General features: G+C 39.5%; 1 protein-coding gene across 1 annotated transcript in view; it reads right to left on the bottom strand.

Annotated features, from left to right (window-relative positions):
* Positions 1-24912, bottom strand: part of LOC126271206 (formimidoyltransferase-cyclodeaminase-like) — a 102544-nt gene that overhangs the window by 43860 nt on the left and 33772 nt on the right. The window contains exon 4 of the mRNA XM_049974132.1: positions 5434-5570. Within this exon, the coding sequence (XP_049830089.1) occupies positions 5434-5570 (137 nt within the window). The remainder of the gene's footprint in view (positions 1-5433; positions 5571-24912) is intronic.

The raw sequence follows: 24912 nt of genomic DNA, 5'->3' as shown, positions 1-24912 counted from the left end.
GATATCAAGCAAGAAGTATATCAAGATAGAGCAAGATGGAGGCAAATTGTTCATAAATACTCTATTTGACTTGCTGGAAGGATACAAATGTGATGATGATGATGTTGTTTACAAAAGTCTAGGGGCATGCAACAGAGTATCAGAACACAAAAGCACTGAAAATGTACTTTTTGAAAAATGGTACTTAGAATAATTTCCATTTCCACTCTTCATACAGAGAATACTGACTAGGAGGAGGAACAGAATGATACTAGAAGAAGGAACAGAATGATATGTCATTTGTTACATTTAGACATCAGGGAACAATTTCTATGGTACTAGAGGAAGCTTTAGAGGGTAAGCACTGTCAGTGAACACATCCAACAAATAACTGAGGACACTGTGTGCAAATGGTAGCTTGAGTTGAAGAAGTTGGTGTAGGAGTCAGAAGACTGATGAACCAGACACTTCAAAAATGCATAAAAAAGTGTTGCATCCCATGACTATAATATCAATGGTTGACAACTGGAATCAGTCAAATGTTTGCATGTAGCAATTTGTGGATATATTAAATGAAATCATTACATAGGAAGTCATAGGTAAAGACATCAGTTCATTGATAAAATATTGGAAAAATAGAGACACAAGCTATAAAGGAGATTTCTTACAAAGTACTTGTGCAAACCACACTAAAATACTGATTAACTGTATGGGAGAGGGGTATTGAATACATACAATGAAGGGTAGTGTGATGGCCATATATTTGTTTGACTCATAGCAGAGCTTCACACAAATGCTGAAAAACCCCAGCTGGCAGATGTTTGTAGGTAAATGTCAGTTATTCCTCAAAAGCCTGCTTTCCATTTTTCAAGAGCCAGTATTTAATGAGGTGTTGACGAACATACTTCAGCATCCTATTACTCCCATTGGGATACAAAGATATGAACAGACTGATCAGAGCACACACAGAGTCATTATTCCCATGTTCCATATGATAATATAGTGGGAAATATTGTCTGCCATGCACTTTACAGTAGTTTGCAGCATATAAATATAGAATAAACTTCACTATTTGGCCTTTAAAATTCATTTATGACAATATGTGAAATCTACAAATTTCTATGTGTAGCAATTTGTATGAAGATGAAATGGAATGAACACACAGGCTCTGATGTAAGTAAAGTATATGACAAACTTCGATTCAGTGGTAGGATATTAGAAAAATTCAGTGTCCACAACGCAAATTGCTCTACACACTCAAGCAACCCACTATAGGATATTGGTGAAATGTGTGAGACTAAAAGGGAATATTAAATGTATACTCTGGAAGGCAGGAAGGATGATTCCAGATATCAGTCACATTGACTATAAACTACTGGACTGCTTTAGCTGTTCACAAATAGTAAGAACAATGTATTTTAGGTGATGAAAATCACTAAATGACAGCCCAATCCCATAAATTTATCTAACTGATTTTATTTGATCTTCATGAATTATGTTACATACAGATAATCTATTTATAGTAGTTCTACAGGAGAATTGAAAACTCTACAATTTTACTTCAGTAAATATAATGTAAGTAAATAGTATAACTACTAGATAAAGTTGTAAATGATAATCATTGCATAAAATTACAATATTATAATGTTTTTCTTGTTTATCTTTGAGCACCTTGGAAAATACCTTCTTACATTTATTATCCTGTAGTCTCCATAGTAAATTTTGTAATTATTTTTGAATGTTGAGATCCTGTTTTGAAGCAGTACCATATGAATCTTAGTTAGTGGTTATTTCTGGTGCAACAGAAGTGGACAGTAGACTTTTATAGCATAAAAAGTCTACAGCAGTACATAATCAGTAACATCATAAAGACAAGAAGGTGATATATATAATCACAATGTCTTTGTGTTGTTACTGTATTACATGTTTATAAGATTTTTGGTTGTTGTTTAATGACAAATTATACTGATCTTAATTTATAACAACAGTGGAAATTCTTGGATGGGTTGATACACAAAATAAAGGAAAGGCAACTATTCACCTACAGCTGATTGATGTGTGGCACACAAAAACATGTAACAGAAAACAGTAATACACTAGCTCTCGAGCTCTTGCTTTTCCTCCAGCAAAAGTACACACATTCACATTCACATAACCAATTCAAATGAATCCCTTGCACTCAAGCACCTGGAACTGCCTTCCAGACAGCGCCTCCTTATGTTATCCAGCCTGCTGACATCCTACTGCCATCTTGGAGTTTTTGTACTCGTCAAACCCTCATACCACCCTGCTGCTGCCTAGCTGTCCTTTTCAACTTGCCATTGCCCCCAAAACTGCCTTCCAACACCGCACTAAATCCAGAGCTGAAACAGTCCCATAACAATGTTGTTAATCTTTTCACAAAAATCCCCAGCCCCACAGAAGTTTGTCCTACAAAAGGTCCCACCTTCAGCTCTACACACAAAATTAGCAACATTAGCACAGCCTCAGGCTGTGGCTAAGCCATGTCTCCACAATATCCTTTCTTTCAGGAGTGCTAGTTCTGCAAGTTTCACAGGAGAGCTTCTGTAAAGTTTGGAAGGTAGGAGACGAGTTACTGGCAGAAGTAAAGCTGTGAGGACGGGGCGTGAGTTGTGCTAGGGTAGCTCAGTTGGTAGAGCACTTGCCCACGAAAGACAAAGGTCCCGAGTTCGAGTCTCGGTCCGGCACACAGTTTTAATCTGCCAGGAAGTTTCAACATTAGACTCATCAAAGAGCTACTCTTCTTCTCACGATATGTACAGCATAAACATTTCTTTGATAACAATCCCTCCATCCAACTTATACCTCAACATTGAGCCTTGCCTCTCCCAGTTCCTGCTACCATCCAACCTTGATCCTCCACCCCTCTCACCTAACCACACCTGGTCACCTTCCAGGCATTCCAACTTTGTCTCATCATCCTTCCCTAGGTCCCTTCCTGAGAACACCAACCTATCAGAAGAAGAAAGGACAGCCATACACAGCCTCAAAACAGATCTTGACCTAATCATTCTGCCTGCAGACAAAGGTTCCACCGCTGTTATGAATCAAAGTGACTGTCAGAAGCCCTCTACCAATTGTTTAACTGCTTCGCCTATTAACTCTGCCAGAGTGATACCAACCCAGAAGTCCAACATAGCCTCCAATCTCTGCCTAAAGCCTTAGATCTTTCCCAGAATCTCTCCTCTGAATCCATTTTCCTTCTCCCCCCTATTAAACCCCACACACCCATATTCTACATGCTCCCCAAAATCCACAAATCGAACAATCCCACATGCCCCATTGTAACTGGTTATTGTGCTCCCACTCAAAGAATTTCAGTCCCCATTGATCAACACCTCCAACCTATTGCTCAAAATCCAGCCACCTGTGCCAAAGATACCTACCACTTCTTTCAATGTCTCTCCGCCATTCTCACCCCTTTACCTCTTAGATCCTTGCTTGTCTTTGTTGAGGCTACTTTCCTATACATCAACATCCCTCATGACCATGGCCTTGCCACTGTTGAACATTACCTCTCCCATCATCCTTCAGATGCCAGACTCACTATCCCATTCCTCATACATCTTACTAACTGTATTCTCACACACAACTACTTCTCCTTCGAGAGGAAGGTATACAGCCATGGACACCATCCTATGGCAACCTGTTTGTTTGTGGGCCATCTAGAGGAAATCTTCTGAGCCTCCCAAAATCCTGAACCCGTGGTTCAGGTTCATTGATAATATCTTCATGATTTAGATTCAGTGTGAGGACACCCTATCCTCATTCCCTCACAACCTCAATACCTTCTCTCCCATCTGGTTCAGTTGGTCCTTCTCAACCTAGCATCCAACCTTCCTGGACATTGACTCCTCCCTCATGGATCCATTCACAACTCTGTCCATATCAAAACCACCAACCAACAACGGTAACTGCATTTCAACAGTTGATATCCTTTCCATACAAAAAAATCCACCCCATACAGCCTATCCACCCAGGCATGGTGTATCTGCAGTGACTAGAGCTCCCTAGCCCAGCGTGTTTACTAAAGGTCTCACAAAGGCCCTCACAGGTGGGCACTATCCCCCTGACCTAATCCAAAAACAGATTTTCCATGCCTTATTACCACACACTCCCAATCCTCCCACCACCCCCAAGCTACAGATACAAAGGAGCACCCCTTCGACACCCAATACCACCCCAAACTGGAACCAATGAACTACATCCTTCGTCAGGGCTTTGATTATCTATCATCATGCCCTGAAATTAGGGATATCATACCCAAGATTATTTCCACCCCTCCTAAAGCGCTGCTTCATCACCCATCCAACCTCCAAAACATCATAGTCCATCCCTATTGCAATCTCAACCCCTTGCCACAGGGACCATATCCTTTTGGAAGACCCAGGTTTAAGATCTGTCCAGTCGACCCACCCAGTGCCTCCTATTTCAGTGATGTCACAGGCTTATCCTACCCCATCTTCGACCTGGCCACCTGTGAAAACAGTCATGTCTTGTACCAATTCTGCTGCAATCACTGCTCAACTTCTGTTTTATTGGTATGGATACCAACCAGATGTCCAGCAGGATGAATGGCCACTGCTAAAGCAAAGTTGGCCATAATGTGGCACAGTATGAAGCTGAACGTAACCTGCTCAATTTAAATGGTTGCTTCACAATCCTGGACATCTGGATCCTCCCCTTCACCACCAGCTTTTATGAGTACACAGATGGGAGTTGTCCTTACAACACATTCCCATTCCTGCAATCATCCTAACCTCAACCTACGGTAACCTACTGTCCCCACATCCTCCATCCAACAATATCTGTACTTTCTGACTTTCTGTCCTGCGACCTCTTTTCAAGTCATTTCCCCTCACCCTCACTGTGTGCTGCTTTCTGATGATACACCCACAGGTCTTTTCCCCTTCTCTGCTCCTCTCCTTCCTGTTACCTGTTTTTCCCTACTCTCCCTGCCACACAACCTGCTGACACTGTGCCTGATGGTTCTGTCCTGACACCTCTCGTCCCTGCTTGCTCCAACATGCAGGGCTGATTCCTCTTTGCCTATCCGTGCCCTTCTATGCCCCACTCTTTCCTGCTCCACTCCAGATTGATGCTCCCATTCAATGTGTTTCAGCTGCATTCAGGCCTGTGTGGCCAGAGATAGTGGTCATGTGTATGTGAGATGTGCTTGCATATGTGTATGTGTGTGCATTTTTCATTTATAAAGAAGGCTTTGACCGAAAGCTTATGTGTAAAGTTCTTTTCATTGTGCCTGTCTGCAACTCAACATGTCATCTTTACAGTGAGTAGCAGACTGTTCTTTAAATAATACTGTTAATTTAAGTAAGATGGGAATATAATTTAAAGGAGAAAGAAAATTTAATCTGTAGTTTCTCTAATTCATAGAACAAACCACTTTCTTTGGAGTTGTTTTTGTTTAATTACCTATGTGCCTGTTCTTTAGTCCCAAGAATGTTTATGTTATAGGCAAGCAGAAATTTTCTTACACCAACCATAGTAGCTCCCCATTTGGAACAGAATGCAACTGGTCCATAGTCAGGTTTCCACTGTGGATCTTCCAACTGAAATGGAGAGAGGAGTGCAATAAGTTTTCAGACGTGTAACAGTCCATATGTGCTTGTGATGTACTTATTAGCAATAATAACTTAAATATTTAAAATATCTGTCTCTGTCTTCATCATTCTCAGTGTTTTTATTTCCTTTGTCACACAGGAGCCCCTGTTGGGTTTACATCTTACAGTTCCACACTTCTTTCTATGGATAGATCTCCTTTCTGATGCTACTAGTTACATGAGTTGAAAGAGAGTTTGGAATGAAGGTTGGACTCAAGTGTGGTGAAGGGAGAGGGGGGGAGGGGGGGGGGGGGGGAGGGAAGTGGACTGAATTTTATGGCTCATAAAAAAGTCAAAACTCAGTTTTCCATCTGGGTAGTGTGAACAATCAGTGATCATTCACTTGGTGGACAACCCACATCCATGCCCATATCATATTATAATCCTAGAAATAGGTATAGAATTTACTGTGCAAACTACATACATCAAATATTTCTTAAAAGGAATCTAATTTGTGGTTTTTATGTCATAATCTATTATTATTTGGTTACTTATTTTCTCACATAATATATAGACTATTACAAGAACAAAATTATCATGAAGTCACATTCAGGTTTAACATTTCATATTGCTAGATATGCTACAGAAGAATACTGAAGATAAGGTGGATAGATCACGTAACTAATGAGGAGGTATTGAATAGGATTGGGGAGAAGAGAAGTTTGTGGCACAACTTGACTAGAAGAAGGGATCGGTTTTTAGGACATGTTTTGAGGAATCAAGGGATCACCAATTTAGCATTGGAGGGCAGTGTGGAGGGTAAAAATCGTAGAGGGAGACCGAGAGATGAGTACACTAAGCAGATTCAGAAGGATGTAGGTTGCAGTAGGTACTGGGAGATGAAGAAGCTTGCACAGGATAGAGTAGCATGGAGAGCTGCATCAAACCAGTCTCAGGACTGAAGACCACAACAACAACAACAACAATTGCTAGATAATGTTCTTAATACTAAACATTTAAGAAAGATCAATGTACCTGATGAAATGAGGTAATGGATAAAACTTGCAATCATTAGAAGCTGAAAAGTGTCAACAGTGAACTTAAGCAGTGAGCAGACATATTTATGCCACGAATTATGCTACACAAAGAAAGGGGCTGTACAAGTCCCAGCTGTACAAGTTCACAAGTAGAAAAAGGAAGCCAATGCAAACCACTGAAAGAGTTTGTGCAGTGCCAGAAAATGGGTTGATGTAGTACATATTTCTTAGTAACAAGCACACATTCAGCACTAATGACCTGTAAGCCAACACAATTGCAGACACACGCCTGCAGACTGCAATATTATTATTTCTTTCTAATTTATCAGGAAAGTTACTATGTTTACATGTTGGGCATACATGGAATGTACATTTATATGGCAGTGAATATAATTACATGTCAAACAGTCCTCAAAACTAATGCATTTTGTCAGAACAGACTGACAGTACTAAAAGCTTCAGTGTTATTTCTCAAAAATATTTTTATTATTTTTCTTAAATAAATTTCATTATATTTCATAAACAAATTTCATTATTTGAAATATCTAGTCACGAAATGATTACTTGAAACTACATAACACTATTGTCAGTTAATGATTTACATTATGAACTATTTTGGTATTATTGTAATATGCAGAAATTTTGCAGTCATTAGGTTTTGTAAAAAAAATATTTAATGGAATAATTCATGCAAGTTTTTATTTCCAGAGCAAATAAATATGGAAGCTGCTACAGAATCATCAGGAATGGAAACTGATGCAAGGAAAGTCAATGTTGTTTTCATGTGTGGTGATATGCATCAATCTGTTGAGGAATGCTGGCCTTCTTGAGTGGTACAATGATTGACATTATTATTACACATAGTAGAAAAAGGGCAGGTAAACTGTAAACTTTGAACTGAATATGTAACTGCACATGAATAGTTAAGAACAATTGTAATTTGCAGTTTCCTGCAGAAATGTTAATACTAAACCAGAAAATGTATTACTGTATAACCAAGCAAATCAGTGAAAATATCAAGGACATATGAAAGTCAGTATATTCAGTGTAGGCATCTTTAAAAGCTTCAGTTTTTAGAGACCATGGGTGGAAACATTATTACATTCTAACAAGGTCAGAAGTAGTCTCACAGTACACGTGGAATAAATAGAAAAGAATGGAAAAGGCTAAGGAGATTTTATTGCTAATTCACATTGAAGGGTAAGGAATCTCAGAATCAGAATGTAACTTTGAGAGACTGTTGCAGGATAACTAGCATGTGAAGTCTAGAGTTCATCAACATTAACTGTGATTTAGGCACTTTGAAAAAATATTTAACTAAACACTATCACAGAACTATAAAGTGAGGATGTAGCAGATCTGATATCAGTTTTGTAGTCTCCCCTCAACAGCACCAATCTGATCACCAAAAAGCTGAAAGTTTAATTTAGTGTTTGTGCACTGAAATAAATGACACAATATTATTTATGGTATTAGCACACATATATTATTTGTGTGAAGTCCAGTTACAGATTATGATGACCAGTTTTTACTCTATGAACAAATTTCGGGCACTTATCTAGGCCAACACATATAATCACAGTGGTGAAGTTTTGAATTGTGGCAAAAATAATCTGTTCACATTTATCTAAAAATGACACAGTTCAAATTTAGCACAGTCCTAGATCAGTTTATTGAAGAATATTACACTGCGGTAGATCAAATAAGTTAGTCCTCAATGAAATATACTTTGGTCAACACTCGGTCACTTAGTTGACAATAACCTTATACACAGTTGCTTATTACTGCATAGTTCATTTCACACATATTACATATTGAAGTTAATCAAAAGTAATTAAGCAATTGTGTGTTTTCTTAAATGCAGAATATTAATTACTGTGGCGAGTGCACTCAACTTAGGTGTTACTCATTAGATTTCACTCTGTGGATTGCCTATTTCATGATTCAAGTGATCTTATAAAGACTGGTGTAGGAACAGACTGTTATTTAGAAAACTATATAATATTTTGAAAACTGGATAGCTTAGAATTTACTGTTTTTGATGAATGTTGCAGGTTAAAAATATAGAAAAATACTTGCATACTACTTTTTCTTCTGCAATGTGAATCCCCTTGTTTACCTGAATGAGTGCCACATTTCAAATTATGCAAAATTTCATTAGTTTATTAATTAGTGAGTTAATTAATCTATACTGTATGTCATTTTCTACATAAAAAATAGGTAACAGAAGTAAGTAGTTGAAGTCTTGAATCTAACAGTGGTTTTGATGAACTCTGTGAGGGAAAATGATACTGGTCCAGAACATCAACTTTAATTCTTGTGGAAAATCATTAGTTTTCAGTCATTTAAAACACTACAGAAAAGTTGGACTGCTTAATTTTCAAATGGTATAGGTCACTTTTCAAAAATTTGCTTAGTTCACCACTTTGATGAGCTCATACCTGTCAGACTATTTTCTATCTTTAATTATTGTAACTTTTAATTTACAGTGCCCTAATGAAAACTAATTACACAAGTAGAATCAGAACACTTGAAATTAGAATCTAAAGAACAAATTCCATTGAAATTTAGCTTAATAAAGCACTTGATGTTTTTAAAGTAAGTGCTACATACTACTTTATAAACATATTGAACATAAGATAAAACTCTGTGAATAAATTTGGTTACTTTTGGGAGTAGAAAAACATAACAGATGGGAAGAATCTGCCTGCTTTGTCATAAGGTGTTCAAGCCACAGTTTGGACTGAAGTCTGAATAACATAATTTAGGATGACATTGGACGCAATGTAGAGAATATCCACAGTAGTGTGAAGATTGTGCTATTCTTGGAGTTGTATGGCAAGTCACGAATAAAGTGTTCCGTGGAATATGCTAAAGCAGAGCTTGGAGAATTATTCAGGAGAGAAGGCCATTCACAAATGGCTCACTCAATTGCAGTGTATATGGCATCTTCTTCAATTAAATGCATATGGTAAAAGGTTGCTTGCAAAGGCAATTGCAAGCAGCATCCAGTTTGGCCAAAGCAGTGTTGATTATTCTATTCCAGTGATATGTAGTCTTTCCATTAGACCTTTCTAAGAATTCTTCTGAAAGGCAGGTCTATGAAGAAGATTCAGTATAGCACAGTTGAAAGGATAGAATCCTACTCACCACATACAGGTGACGTTCAGTTGGTGACAGGCACAATGAAAAGAATGCTAGAAATATTCAGCTTTTGGACTAGATACTGCATAAGAAGACTGGAGACAACAATGGCCATCTGTTTGTAAATTGTGCTTATGTGAATGTTTTTGTGTTTTCTACTTCTGATGAAGGACATATTCTGAAAGATGATCAGTTCTATCATTCATTTCTCTGTGCCTGTCTGCGACTCAACATCTCCTCTATGTGGTGAGTAACAATATATCCTCTCCACATTGTTGTTATTCCATCCAGAGCTTTCCATTGTTTGATATAGTACAGTTGAGGTAGATATCAGCAAAATAAAATACTGCAGCTTGGTAAAATCCATTAATCTGAAAAACCACACATTCAGTATCTTCCATCAAAACCTAAGGTCTCTTATAAATAAAAAGTGACTCTCTAAAATTAATACAAGAGAATGAAAGGGCAAATGCACTATCAGTAGATGTACCATAGTTATAACACCATTTGGGAACAACAAAAATTGAAGAGATGCTGCTAAATGGGCACAGCCAGCATTACACTATCATTGAAAATTTAAAAGAAAAGGTGAGATGGATATAAAATGGATGTTTTTTTTTAGAAAAGAGGGTCCCACATTCATACTGGAAATGATACTCGCCATATATTAAAAAAAAGGTGTATTAACATATGTCTGGAAAAACTACCTGTTGAAATATGAGGTAGTTTACTTGTGTCAATAATGATCTTTAATCAGGTGACCATTGTTGGTGACCATTGTTGGTGACCATTAACCATTTCCTATTGGCTGCATTTCTGTGCATAGTCCCTGGATTGTGATTTTGTTGTCAGGCATAATACTTACATTTCACTCCTGCATCAGTCATTCCACATATGTCAGTTTGAGGTTGTGCTGGCATCAGAATATGGAATGTGGAGTGTGACTAACGAAAAGACTGAACTAGAGTCCTAAAATTCCATGCAGGAAATCACAGACATGGTATTCTGATGTGTGTAGCCATTGTCATTATTTAACAGGAATGAGTTGTGTATCTCAGACATCCACAACATTGCATTCCATTCAATCTGGAAAAAAAAATGAGCACACTTTTTCCTGTGACTTGCAGATATAGGATCATTTACAACAAGGAGAAAGGAATGTGGCATATGATTCAGGGTTTGTATGCTGGATGTGGAGGTATGAGTGTTGCAATGAGTATAAGACAATCCTGAAACAAGTGTGCAAATAACTGGTGCTGCTAAATGTATAAAATATGATACTGTGCGATTAACTATGCAGGAGCAGTCACTTTATTCATATCACTTAACAAGGTGTGCAAGCTCTCAGTCTAAGGCCAGATCTGGGTGGTGTACAAGGATGATGCAGTACAGCGGATTTGTGCTGTGATGTCAAAGACCCTTTGCTCAGCATCTTCCAGCATTATATGATTGAGTTGAGTATTATCTATACATTACAAGGCTGAGAAAGGGATATGCTTACCTCTTAGGGCAAATCAGAAATGCTAACAAGAATGCTGCTTACTTTGGCATGCAGTGCAGTACAACAGTCCAGTACACAAAGGTGTCAAAAGTGTATTGATAATTTTAGATTATATTATTGTGAAACAGTGTTCTGTCAGTTAAGTAAAATTAGTGAAAATAAGTCTCAGTTCCACAATCATTTACTAAATATATGACTGATTTTGGTCTCTATCAGTAGGCTATCTTCAGATAATGCACTATCAGGCTGATGGTGATGACGCTTCGAACAGCTGGCAGTTTAGTGACTGGGGGACAGCACAGCTGTTCCAGACATCATCACTGTTAGCCAGGTGGTAAATTCTCTGAAGATGACCTCCTTCTAGAGACCAAAACTGATCATATTTGTAATAAATGACTGTGCAACCGAGACTGTTTTTCACTAATTTTAGAAGTGTATTGGTGGGAATTAAAGGAGATGGGACCTGGATAAACTGACTAAACCAGATGTTTTAGAGAGTTTCAGGGAGAGTATAAGGGAACAATTGACAGGAATGGGGGAAAGAAATACAGTAGAAGAAGAATGGGTAGCTTTGAGGGATGAAGTAGTGAAGGCAGCAGACGATCAAGTAGGTAAAAAGACGAGGGCTGGTAGAAATCCTTGGGTAACAGAAGAAATATTGAATTTAGGGGTAAGATAGATACTGCCTACAGGAAAATTAGAGAGACCTTTGGAGAAAAGAGAACCACTTGTATGAATATCAAGAGCTCAGATGGAAACCCAGTTCTAAGCAAAGAAGGGAAAGCAGAAAGGTGGAAGGAGTATATAGAAGGTCTATACAAGGGCGATGTACTTGAGGACAATATTATGGAAATGGAAGAGGATGTAGATGAAGATGAAATTGAGATACGATACTGCGTGAAGAGTTTGACAGAGCCGGGAGTAGACAACATTCCATTAGAACTACTGACGGCCTTGGGAGAGCCAGTCATGACAAAACTCTACCATCTGGTGAGCAAGATGAATGAGACAGGCGAAATACCCTCAGACTTCAAGAAGAATATAATAATTCCAATCCCAAAGAAAGCAGGTGTTAACAGATGTGAGAATTACCAAACTATCAGTTTAATAAGTCACAGCTGCAAAATACTAACGCGAATTCTTTACAGACGAATGGAAAAACTGTTAGAAGCCGACCTCTGGGAAATTCAGTTTGGATTCCACAGAAATGTTGGAACACGTGAGGCAATACAGACCTTATGCCTTATCTTAGAAGAAAGGTTAAGGAAAGGCAAACTTACATTTCTAGCATTTGTAGAGTTACAGAAAGCTTTTGACAATGTTGACTGGAATACTCTTTTTCAATTTCTAAAGGTGGCAGGGGTAAAATACAGGGAGCAAAACCAGGTGGCAGTTATAAGAGTCGAGGGATATGAAAGGGAAGCAGTGGTTGGGAAGGGAGTGAGCTGGGTTGTAGCCTCTACCCGATGCTATTCAATCTATATATTGAGCAAGCAGTGAAGGAAACAAAAGAAAAGTTCGGAGTAGGCATTAAAATCCATTGGAGAAGAAATAAAAACTTTGAGGTTTGCCGATGACATTGTAATTCTGCCACAGACAGCAAAGGACTTGGAAGAGCAGTTGAACGGAATGGACAGGAGGAGGATATAAGATGAACATCAACAAAAGCAAAACAAGGATAATGGACTGTAGTTGAATTAAGTTGGGTGATGCTGAGGGAATTAGATTAGGAAATAAGACACTTAAAGTAGTAAAGGAGTTTTGCTATTTGGGGAGCAAAATAACTGATGATGGTCAAAGTAGAGAGGATATAAAATGTAGACTGGCAATGGCAAGGAAAGCATTTCTGAAGAAGAGAAATTTGTTAACATCAAGTATAGATTTAAGTGTCAGGAAGTCGTTTCTGAAAGTATTTGTATGGAGTGTAGCCATGTATGGAAGTGAAACATGGACGATAAATAGTTTGGACAAGAAGAGAATAGAAGCTTTTGAAATGTGGTGCTACAGAAGAATGCTGAAGATTAGATGGGTAGAGCACGTAACTGATGAGGAGGTACTGAATAGAATAGGGGAGAAGAGGAGTTTGTGGCATTGGAGGGCAGTGTGGAGAGTAAAAATCGTAGAGGGAGACCAAGAGATGACTACACTAAGCAGATTCAGAAGGATGTAGGTTGCAGTAAGTACTGGGAGATGAAGAAGCTTGCACAGGATAGAGTAGCATGGAGAACTGCATCAAACCAGTCTCAGGACTGAAGACCACAACAACAACAGCATTGGTTGACACTATGGACAATGAGGAATTGTGAATCAGTGTGATGTTGTGTGTGCTTGCTAATGGAATACAGATGTGACTGTATGTCATCATCAGTCTTAAAACTATACCAAAGAAAAAGCTGCTGTCATATTTCATTAGAATGGCGAAAGATGAGTGACTAATGAGTTGGTTATAGATTGGTTCCATACGGTCTGGAGCAAGAGCTCAGGTGCTCTTCTAAAGAACCACGGGATGTTGATCATTGATGCTTTCAAGAGACATCTAACACTAGCAATGTAGGCAGGAATCCTACAATTAAACACAGACCTTGTCAGTCCAGGAGGCATGACTTCACAACTACAATTGTTAGATGTGGTGGTGAATAAGCCATTTAAGGACCATCCGAAGCAGATGTACAGCAGTTGTTTACTTCATGTTGGACAAGCCCTGGTCCCTGTTGGGAAGCTGATGAAGCCTTCAGTATCTCCGACTGTGGAACAGATCCAGACTGCTTGGACACGTATATCCAGTGCATCAGTTGTGAGTAGTTTTAAGAAGTGCTGTGTAATGATATCATTAGGCAGTAGTGGAGATGATCTGCTGTGAGATGAAATGCAAGATAACCACGACTGTGGCAGTGACACTGCAGATTCTGTGGACCATTCCAGTGAGGAGGGCCAACAAGGGAACATTCCCAAGTGTCAGTAAATGATCATAATAAGACAGGGTGGGCATGCAGAGGGGGAAAAATTGTTCAATTTGTATTTTTTTTGTTCGTGCCCAATTTATTTTTTAAAGGGTAAAATGTACCCCCAAAAGGTAATTTTGCATTTTAGGTCTGGAGGGAATATCTTTGGAACAATGATATTAAAGATGTTTTCCATACAACAATTTAAGACAGAAAACAAATATAAGTAAAATAAATAACTAGACTAATATTGAATGTTTAGATAGTTTAATTAGATATGTTGAAAATACTTTGCAACATGTTGTACATAGCTTACTTTTCAAAAATGGTATTTCAGAAACTACCTTTATTACACATTGACATATGTACCTTGAAAGCTTCTTTAACTTACATTGTAATAAAAGCTTTCATTTTTCAAAATTAATATTTTGGTCAGATAGTTTGTAAAATTTCAAATTATTATAAAATCAAACAATCGAAATTCCAGGTGGGTATCAATGATGTAGAAAAGGCAGATTACTATTTACCACAAAGAAGATGTGTCAAGTTGCAGACAGGCACAACTAGCATTCTGGCCCAAGGTGTTGGAGTTGGTGGTCATGTGTGTGTGTGTGTGTGTGTGTGTGTGTGTGTGTGTGTGTGTGATCTTGACCTAATTTTATTTGCTATATACTGTTGCTTTTCCTTTCTTCTTCAGTTACTTGTAAGAAGGTAACAATCTGTCAGTTTTCTAAATAAACCCGGCATGTTTTTTGGTAATCACTTGTTGAACAGTGTGAACAATTGGGGGAGGGGGGTGGGGGTCACCTTGCATTTGGAGTCATCTTGGATTCAGTGTATGGTATTTCACATGGTAAATATCTTCAACACTTCGCGGCCCTGACAGCAACTTTGTAAATATTAATTTTAATTTTAATAATTAACTACCTCAGTTGCTCCATTTGCCTAGAATTTACCTAGGTTTCAGTGTGGATAATCCAGTCTTCTTCAGAATAACAGTAACTACCATCTTTCCATAGTGGACATAATCGAGCTAAAACTACAAATCCATAAATTATCATCAAGACTATAAAACTTATCTGGAACTGCCTCAGCCCCACTTCAAGACCACAATGCGGCAGCCACTAGTGCTGTACTCGAACTGACCGTAGCATAATGAGGCCTGCCTAGTCAGACACTACACCTTGCGCCTGCGCGTAAACTGTATGATAGTTACTTGGGACAAGACGTGAACTTAACTCCTGACCTTGAATTTACTAGTAAAGTGAAATAAAAAGTATAGCTGAGGAAAAGGGCGTATATGTTAACCTGTGCAGAACGTAATTAGAACGACTGTCTTAACATTCATGAAGTATTCATTGGTCATGATATGAGGAAGACATGTGCTTACAAGGTATGGCCTATGTAGTTTAATGACCTAAGAAGAACTTAGGAGTGGGAATGATAATATAAAGTCAACATCATCATTATTTTGACTAGGTCTAGAAATTTTTAAGACGTAATTGTTAAGCACTTGCTTAGCTATGGTTACAACGCATGAACATATTATTGACTTAGCACACAAATGGTCATGATTGCACTTAGGAACAAGTCTATATCTAATCTGTAACATCCGGCATTACAGGCCTTATAAAATAGATGGTCATTATTTGAGATTAGTATGTTCGACCTGAAATGGTCTAGAATCAAGTCAAATACTAATGCACGTGCCTGATTGAGCTTCTTGGTGAAGTTATGGTTGTGAGTTGCAGAAAACACTAAAGTTGGGGAAATATGCCGGCAATTGGATACTCAATTTGCCTCCATGGAGGTGATCCACACACATATTGTAAAAACTGTGTGTGGACCACTGCCATCATAATTTGGGCCTGATGACCATTGCCATTGAACTTAGAGAATGACAGCAGAAATATGCTTGAAGCTAAAGTGTGACTTGGCCAACATTGCTCCAGCAACACACTTAAAAACTATTGACCAACATAGGTCAATTATGCTCAAAGCTAAAGTGTGACTTGGTGAACATTGCTCCAGTCAACACACTAAAATAATTGACTGACATAGCTCAATATGTACTTAAAGATCTAGTCTAAATTATGGGAGAATGATGGGAAATGGTTAACTTATATGATTTGGCGAGCAACGCTCCAAGGACACATTTAAATGTCATTGAGTAAGATCAAGTCAAACTGATCCGGCTAGTCTGAACCAAAACTTCATATCCAGTAGATTGTGGCAAGGTGACATTACCCTCTCATGATACTTATATAGATATGATTGCCATTAATTAAGTTAATAAAAAGTTGTGCATGACTAGGTGATGGCATCACTGCTGTCGTATACACATAGTATTGATCACAATTGGTCATATTGAAGGATTATGTGGTAGCACCTACATTCTGTAAATGGGTAGGGACTTGATGATCATCATTACGGTTACTACACGTACATGCTATTGAACTTATTATGTTGATGAAGTTATTATCCGCTATTTAAATCAAGTGTTGAAACCATTCTTAACTCTAGAACGTGAATACTGAATATCAGTTGACCATCCGTGTGCATGTTCAAAGTGTTCAATACGCCAAATATTAACCATTTACGCTGTTGCCCTAAATAATAATGAAATATTAATTAGGTCATTGAATATTCCCATATAACTAATAGACAACTTCATAGATGGGTCCTTTTTTTTACGGTGTCAAGGTAATATACCAAGCTATACAACCTACAGGAGTACAGACATATGTTGGCAATGGTGAACCATACCCCGCATTAACATTACAGTGGATGAAATAATGGTTGTAAACCTTTAAAGAAGCTTCTATTTTGCAGCTTAAGAAGGTTGTTTTTGTCATGTAGTAAATGTTTAAAAATTTGCATTTCCTCTAAAATGTCTAACCTTGCACCTTTTACTTCACTATGCAAGAGCTGAGTATATTGGAGGGGGGGGGGGGGGGGGTTGGGTGCATGAGTCCATTGCACTAAATGTTTGATGCCAAACCATGTGTGCAATCTCCAGTTTTAGTCAGAATATGCTCCTTGTATCTTGTTAATTAAAATTAAAATTAATTCACATGGTAAACTTCTCAACAAGGATTCATTATAAGCCTAAAGCAACAGCCATTGACAAGCTGTTCTTTAGACAGAAATAGATTAAGTGATTTACACTTCAAGTGTTAGTTTCCTTTAAAACAAAACTCAAATGAGAAACAGTTTAAGAAAGTGAGCTTTAAATAGTGCAGCACAGGAAATACTGCAGAGTGCCAAAACTGCCAAGTGCAGATGTGAAATGAAGCCTTTCAACACCAACCGCTTATAGCAAGGAGGAAAGGAGCAGAATACATAAAGAAACACCAATAACCACAGAAGATGCTTTATAATATAAAAAGCAAAATGCATCTGGTGTAATTCTTTTTAATTAGATTGCAGTCAGCTCAAGGCATATAACCTATACTAACAGCATTGTTCTTACTCTAGCAGACATTATTTTTGCCAAAGATGGCAATAGTTTATAAAAGACAATCCTTGAAGAGATTGAAAAAACTAATACATCCCTAATAAGTGGCAATCCTTCTGACAGAGGATAATGTTTCTAGCAGAGAATTCCTTCGGCTGACTTAATTGGAATACTCTTGACCTATCTTTTTAATAAGACAGAGTATTAAGGCATGTTTTCTAGCATATTTAAATAGGCAGTAGTGACACACATATTTGAAAATGGTGATAAGAAATCACTAATGCGGAAGACACAATTTACTCCTTAAAGTCTTATAATAAACTTTTGACAAAATGGTCCTAGTAGAATACCGATTCATTTTCACAGCCTAACATGATGATAATCTCTCAACTAGCCTTTTGTAAGAGATTTGGTCCAGAGAGTTTATTATATGATTTCACAAAGTCCTGCAAATATAAACAAAGAAAATTGTCCAATTTTTATGTATTGTAATCCTACCAAGCGAGGCCTTTTATTGTGTAACCCACGCAAATCTGTTGGGAAAGTATCAATTTATGATATTACGGCATGTCCTTAGCATCAATAGAGTTTCCACTTCATTAACATATGCAGATACTCATGCTGCCAAGCTACCCCACAAGAATAAAACTTAACCCACAATGCAAGAATGCAAAATGTTGAATCCCAGAAGGTTCAAAATTGGGTCTGATCCTGTTTCTGATATGCACATGTGACTTTCCTGTGACTTAGAGGGCTGTTTAAAAATAGCAGTATTTGCTCCTGATACTAGTGTATTAATCAAAGACCCAGAGGCATTGGTAAGATTAAAGCTGTGAAGATGAGTCACAGGGTTGAGCTCGGAAAGCTCAGTCAGTCAATTCAGAATAATACATACTGCACTTCAGAGTGAAAGATTCATTATGAAAACTTCCTCCCATGCTGTGTCTAAGCCACATGTCTATGATATTCTTTTGTGGCACCCGTGCTCCAAAAATGGGTGAATGGACCAGAGCTGTTCACAGCTGGCACAAGCAAGCTGCATCAGGTATCCACTGGTGTGCATACTTAACAATAGGCAAAATTCTGGCAACATGTGGTGTGCAATAGTGCAGGTCAGTGAAAACAACAGCGGTACTAGCTGAACCACTGTATGGTATGGACGCATTTTTCCAGAGTCTGTAACTGCAATCTTCTGACTGCTTGAGTCGAGCTTAATGTGAGCTCCCTACTGATGCATATAGAAGTTTGTCCATATCAAGCTCACATCCACACCTCTGTCCATATCAAACCCACTAACAAACAACAGTACCTTCACTTTGATAGCTGCCATCCATTCCACATCAAACGCTCCCTTCCCTACAGCCTAGGTATTCGTGGCAAATGTATCTGCTCCAGTGACGAATCCCTCAACAATTACACCAATAACCTGACATGTGCTTTCCTCTCCCTCAACTATCCTGCAGACCTTGTCCACAAACAGATCTCCCGAGCAATACATTCCTCCCCGTCCAACAACAATATTCCTACCCTCAGACCACACAGAAGCATCCCCCTTGTCACCCGATATTATCCTGGCTTCGAATACATCAATAAATTTCTCCGCCAGGGATATGACTTTCTCAAGTCAACCCCTGAAATGAGATCATCCCTTGACAAAATTCTCCCCACACCACCCAGAGTTGCCTTTCGTCGTCCCCCTAACCTCCGTAACATCCTTGTTAAACCCTACAATATTCCCAGACTACCTTCTCTACCCAGCGGTTCCTACCCCTGTAACCGACCCCGCTGCAAAACCTGCCCCATGCATCCCCCCACAACCACCTACTCCAGCCCCACTACTGGTAAAACATACACAATTCAAGGCAGGGCCACGTGTGAAACTACACGTCATTTATCAGCTGACATGCCTGCACTGCACAGCCTTTTACATTGGTATGACAACAACTAAACTGGCTGAGCGCATGAACGGACACAGACGAACTGTCCGCCTAGGAGATGTCCAATACCCAGTAGCGGAGCATGCCCCCCAGCATAATTCTAGGGACCTAGGAACCTGCTACAGCATATGTGCCATTTGGCTTCTCCCACCGAACACCAGTCCCTCTGAACTGCGGAGATGGGAACTTGCACTCCAGCACATCCTTTCATCCCGCCATCCCCCTGGACTGAACCTACGTTAAACAACCTCACTCCCATTTACTTTTCAGTCTTCTCCTCTTTCCCTTTCCTCTGTAGCCATTCATGGATCTTTTCATCCTACATCTTTATCCTATACACCTCTTTACTTCTGTATGCATCCTCTTTGGTTTGAAGCTGGCACAGTACCTACAGTAGAATATCTTTGGCTTCCCTCTGACAATCATGCCTCCATCCTTGCCACCCTCCCTGTTTTCCTTTCCCTGTTGCTTCATAACCTGGGTTGTGAGTAACTAAATCCACTTTCCCTTCTTCCCTTTCTTTCCCCTCTCTTCTCTCTGATGAAGGAACATTTATTCCGAAAGCTAGGAACTTAAATTTTCGGTTGTTTTTTGTGTTTCTATCGGCTGTACTGAGCTGAGGTAACTACTGGCCAGACCCTCTATCTCTTTGTTAGTAATTGTTTCACATCTTTATATGAGATTTTCCATTAATTAGATAGAAGTTTGTTTGGTGGTCTCCATTTATTTTCACTTTCATTTCATCATGTCTGCAAAATACACAGTGCTAAATGATTGTGAGGAAAGAAGTAAAGCTGTGAGGATGGAGCATGAGACGTACTTGTGTAGCTCAGTTGATAGAGCACTTGCCTGCGAAAGGCAAAGATCCCAAGTTTGAGTCTCGGTCCGGCACACAGTTTTAATCTGCCAGGAAGTTTCATATCAGCACACACTCCGCTGCAGAGTGAAAATCTCATTCTGGATTGTGAGGAAAGTTCACTTTATTCTGGACATGCATCCATTGTTCTCCCATGGTCACATGATCAGATAATGCGCTCATCAATGAGGAATTTGTCTGTGTGGAATTACAGTGAAACACCATTACCACAATCATCAGCTAATAAACACTGTAATCAGAATTTGTTTTTGTCAATCAGTATTTTTTCTCTTTTCAGTAGAATAAATTGTTTTTGGCAAATGTGTACTTTATCAAGTCCCCTCACTACACTGTCACCATAAACTACATCCTAAACATAATACCTGAGTGCAGCAGTAAAGCCACCTCACTGTGTGACTGACAAGCAAGTGGTGATACCCATGTGTTTCCACTTCACTTTCATTCAAGAGTGCTACTTCAACCAAAAGGAGGATAACAGCTGTGAAATATTGTAAGTAAGAGAATACGGTAGAATTTAAGCTATAAGGAAAGATTATGAATAAGCGCTAGATAGTTTTGTTAGCAAAACCCTGTGCCTACAGAAGATCTTAGTAAAAGTAACTGACTCATGTGTAAGTAACAGAAAACATTTTTTCACTGTATAAAACAGACATTCTTGATTGTTAAGGCAGGTGCACCTCAGGATTCATTTCTTGGAGCATTCTGTTTCATAATAGTAATCAATGATTTGTCACATCATGTTCCTCATTCTGTGATCTACTCTGCAAATGACACAACTGTAATTACTGCCGATGAACAACACATCTGCCTTAAAACAAATGTATAAGGAATATACAGAGACATCAAGGAAGAGGTTCTGCTTCAATAAACTTCTTTGTAAGCCAGGTGATAGTTGAAAATATCAAAGTATATATTTCCTTCTCATCTCATCTGGTAAGTCTCTCCTGACATGGAGTTCTGGGTGACTTTTCTAAACTGTACCCCTTCCCCTAAACCTCTCCAGTCCTTTTCCTTCACCGAGCGAGGTGGCGCAGTGGTTAAACACTGGACTCGCATTCGGGAGGACAACGGTTCAATCCCGCTTCCAGCCTTCCTGATTTAGGTTTTCCGTGATTTCCCTAAATTGCTCCAGGCAAATACCGGGATGGTTCCTTTCAAAGGGCATGGCCGACTTCCTTCCCTGTCCTTCCCTAATCCAATGAGACTGATGACCTCACTGTCTGGTCTCCTTCCCCAAACCAACCAACCAACCATCCTTTTCCTTCACCCCTCTTCCTTCCCTTTCAACTCTTCTAATGGAAGAAGGAATCCCTGGTTCCAAAAGCTTGTGAAAGTTAAATCCCATTGTGTGGGTGTTCCCCTGCCATGGCTTTGTGAGTAGATTTTTTTATCTGTCCACTTACATTATATTATCAATAAATGATTATTCTCATTAAAATGTGTACGAAAAGGAAAGTTGCTACTCACAATATAGCGGAGATGCTGAGTTGCAGATAGGTATGACAAAAAGATTCTCACAGTTAAGGTCTTTATCAACAACAGACACACACACACACACACACACACACACACACACACACACACACACAACTGCAATCTCAGGCAACTGAAACCACACTGTGAGCAGCGGCACCAGAGCATGATGGGAGTGGTGACTAGGTGGAGGTAAGGAGGAGGCTGGGGCAGGGAGGGTGAGTGATAGTATGGTGGGGGGTGGCAGACAGTGAAGTGCTGCAGGTTAGATGGAGGTCAGTGGAGAGGTGGGGAAGGGGGGGGGGGGTAGTGGAAAAGGAGATAAATAAAAAGACTCAGTGTGATGGTGGAATGACAGCTGCATAGTGCTGGAAAGGGAACAGGGAAGGGACTGGATGGGTGAGGATGGTGACTAAAGAAGGTTGAGACCAGGAGGATTATGAGAACATAGGATATATTGCAGGGCGAAGTTCCCACCTGTGCAGTTCAGAAAAGCTGGTGTTGGTGGGAAGGGTCCATATGGCACAGGCTGTGAAGCAATCATTGAAATGAAGGATATCATGTTTGGCAGTGTGTTCAGCAACAGTGTGGTCCACTTGTTTCTTGGCCAGTTTGTCTGTGGCCATCCACGCGGACTAGAGTAGGTGGTGGTGGTGGGAGGATGTATGGAACAGGTCTTACATCTAGATATATTGCATGGGATTGAAAAAATTTTCGGGCATAATTCTACATTATTTATGTATTTTTTTCGCATTTTTTTCATGCCAAGGATCCTTGCTCCTTCCATCTATGTCAATACAGAAAAGTTTCCTCATCCCTAGCCAGATCCCAGTCCCACATACTGTTCCTGCATTGTTGCTTGGCTCATGGAAACCCCACTAATGGCCTTACCATCAAATTACCCATCTCTGACTGCCACCCCTCCTTCCACAATGACCTCCACCTGTTCAGATTCCACCAATCCTTAGCCCTCACCAACATAATCCTGCAAAACCATACTAACCAAGCACAAACCTCCTTGCAGTACCCTCTCTCCATCTCTAAAAATTCTATGCAATCTGAAATTCCTGGAACCCATAACACACACTGAAACACTTGCCCTGCAGGAACTTGAGTGACACGCACAATACCACCTCAAAAAGCTCTCACTTCTGACTCCCGCCTTGGAGTACCACTGTCCACCACCTCTACGACAATGTCCAAACCTCCACCATGTCCCCTCATATCTGAAAAACCCTGACTTGCAGTACTACTACGCTTACCCCACCCTTCAAAACTCCCTCCCACCACCACACAGAACTCAGAACCTAAACACCCACAACACAGTCATGAACCTATCCTCCAGAAGCCATAGCTCCACAGAAATATCAATCCTTTCCAAAGGCCTTACCTTTTGCCCCACTCCCAAATCCAATCATTGACCTTCTCTCCTTCTCCCAGGTCCTACAGTGGAAACACTTTTTAGCCACCAACCCTACCAATCAGACTCAACCAAAGACCAATATTGAACCTTGCCTAGCTCAGTTCACTCCTCCATCCAACCATGATCCACCCCCACTGCTCCCAATTCAGCCCCTGTTTACTTTCTGGAACATCTGCCTGGTGATGTTCTTGACACATGATGCTCTATGAAACATATGTAAGCTCAGTAAAATAGGTGGTGGACCACCCTAGCAAAGATAGGGGCTGCAAATGAAGAAATCTGTTGAGATAAGCAACTTTGTCAACGGACAGATTCTTATTACCAAAGCCTGCGAACAATTATCTCAAAAACAGCAAAGCTGGTCAAATGTTGAATTGCTACTGTCATGAGCATCTATGGAAAGAGATAGGACAGTAAAACCACCACTAGGTGGTAAGTGGTTGGACATCCATGACTCTCCACAAACGTGGGGTTCAGAGGCTTGTCTGCTCTGTAAAGCATCTGTGGCATCTCTGCTGAAAGAGCACAGTGCTGGTGCATGCACAAGTGTTTTGGAGCACACTGTTCATTGTTCATTGTTGAACATGGAGCTCCACAGTAAACCACACCTACATGTTCACATGTTGACCCAATGACATCATCAATTATGACTGTAGTGGACACAGGACCATTGGGACTAGACTATTGACCAATGAAAATGTGTTGACTCTTCGTGTGAGTCGCATTTTTGCTACTCTAGGTCGATCGTGGTGAGCAGAGGCTTGAAATGTGCAATGTACCACAGACACAGGCTGGTTGGAGCTATGTTATGCTGCTGGAGGCATTTCTCTGTGCTTGCATTGGCTGTGTGGTAGTAATTGATTACATGCTGACAGATGTGAACCATCTGTACCCCTTCATGCTTGATGTTTTCCCTGATGGTGATGTCATCTTTCAGCAGTATTATTGTCCATGTCTTGGTGCCAGAACTGTGCTACAGTGGTTTCAGGTGCATTCTAGTCAACTCCCATTGATATCTTGGCAACCAAATCCTATGGATCCTATCTGGATCACCACCATGCACTATCTCCATGTATGAAAATCAGCGCCCTGTTATTTACACAAATTACATGACCTGTGCATAGACATCTAATCCCACATACCTCCAAAAATCTGTTAACAAACTGTCTGACCCATGATACACAGAATCAGTAATGTGTTTTGTTCCAAAGACGGACAAACAAGCTATTAAGCAGGTGGTTGGCTCATCAGTGTATAACCTAATTTCCTTAGGATCACTTGATTAATTTCACTCCATTCCATTACTTTCATAATAATTTCCTTGATTCTTTGCTTATAATCTCCTTTTAAGGCGTTATCCATTCAGATCAATTGATCTTCCAAGTCCTTTGCTGTCTCTGACAGAATTATAATGTCATCAGCAAAGTGTAAAGTTTTCATTTTCTCTCCCTAAACTTTAATTCCCTTTCCAAATTTCTTCTTGCTTTCCTTTACTGTTTACTGAATGAAGAGATTGGATAACATCAGGAATAAGCTACATCTCCGTCCCATTGCCTTCTC

This window comes from Schistocerca gregaria, chromosome 1 (genome assembly GCF_023897955.1).
Source record: "Schistocerca gregaria isolate iqSchGreg1 chromosome 1, iqSchGreg1.2, whole genome shotgun sequence".
Lineage (NCBI taxonomy): Eukaryota > Metazoa > Arthropoda > Insecta > Orthoptera > Acrididae > Schistocerca > Schistocerca gregaria.
The sequence above is the reverse complement of the archived record's forward strand: the minus strand, read 5'-3'. Positions and strand labels throughout refer to the sequence as shown.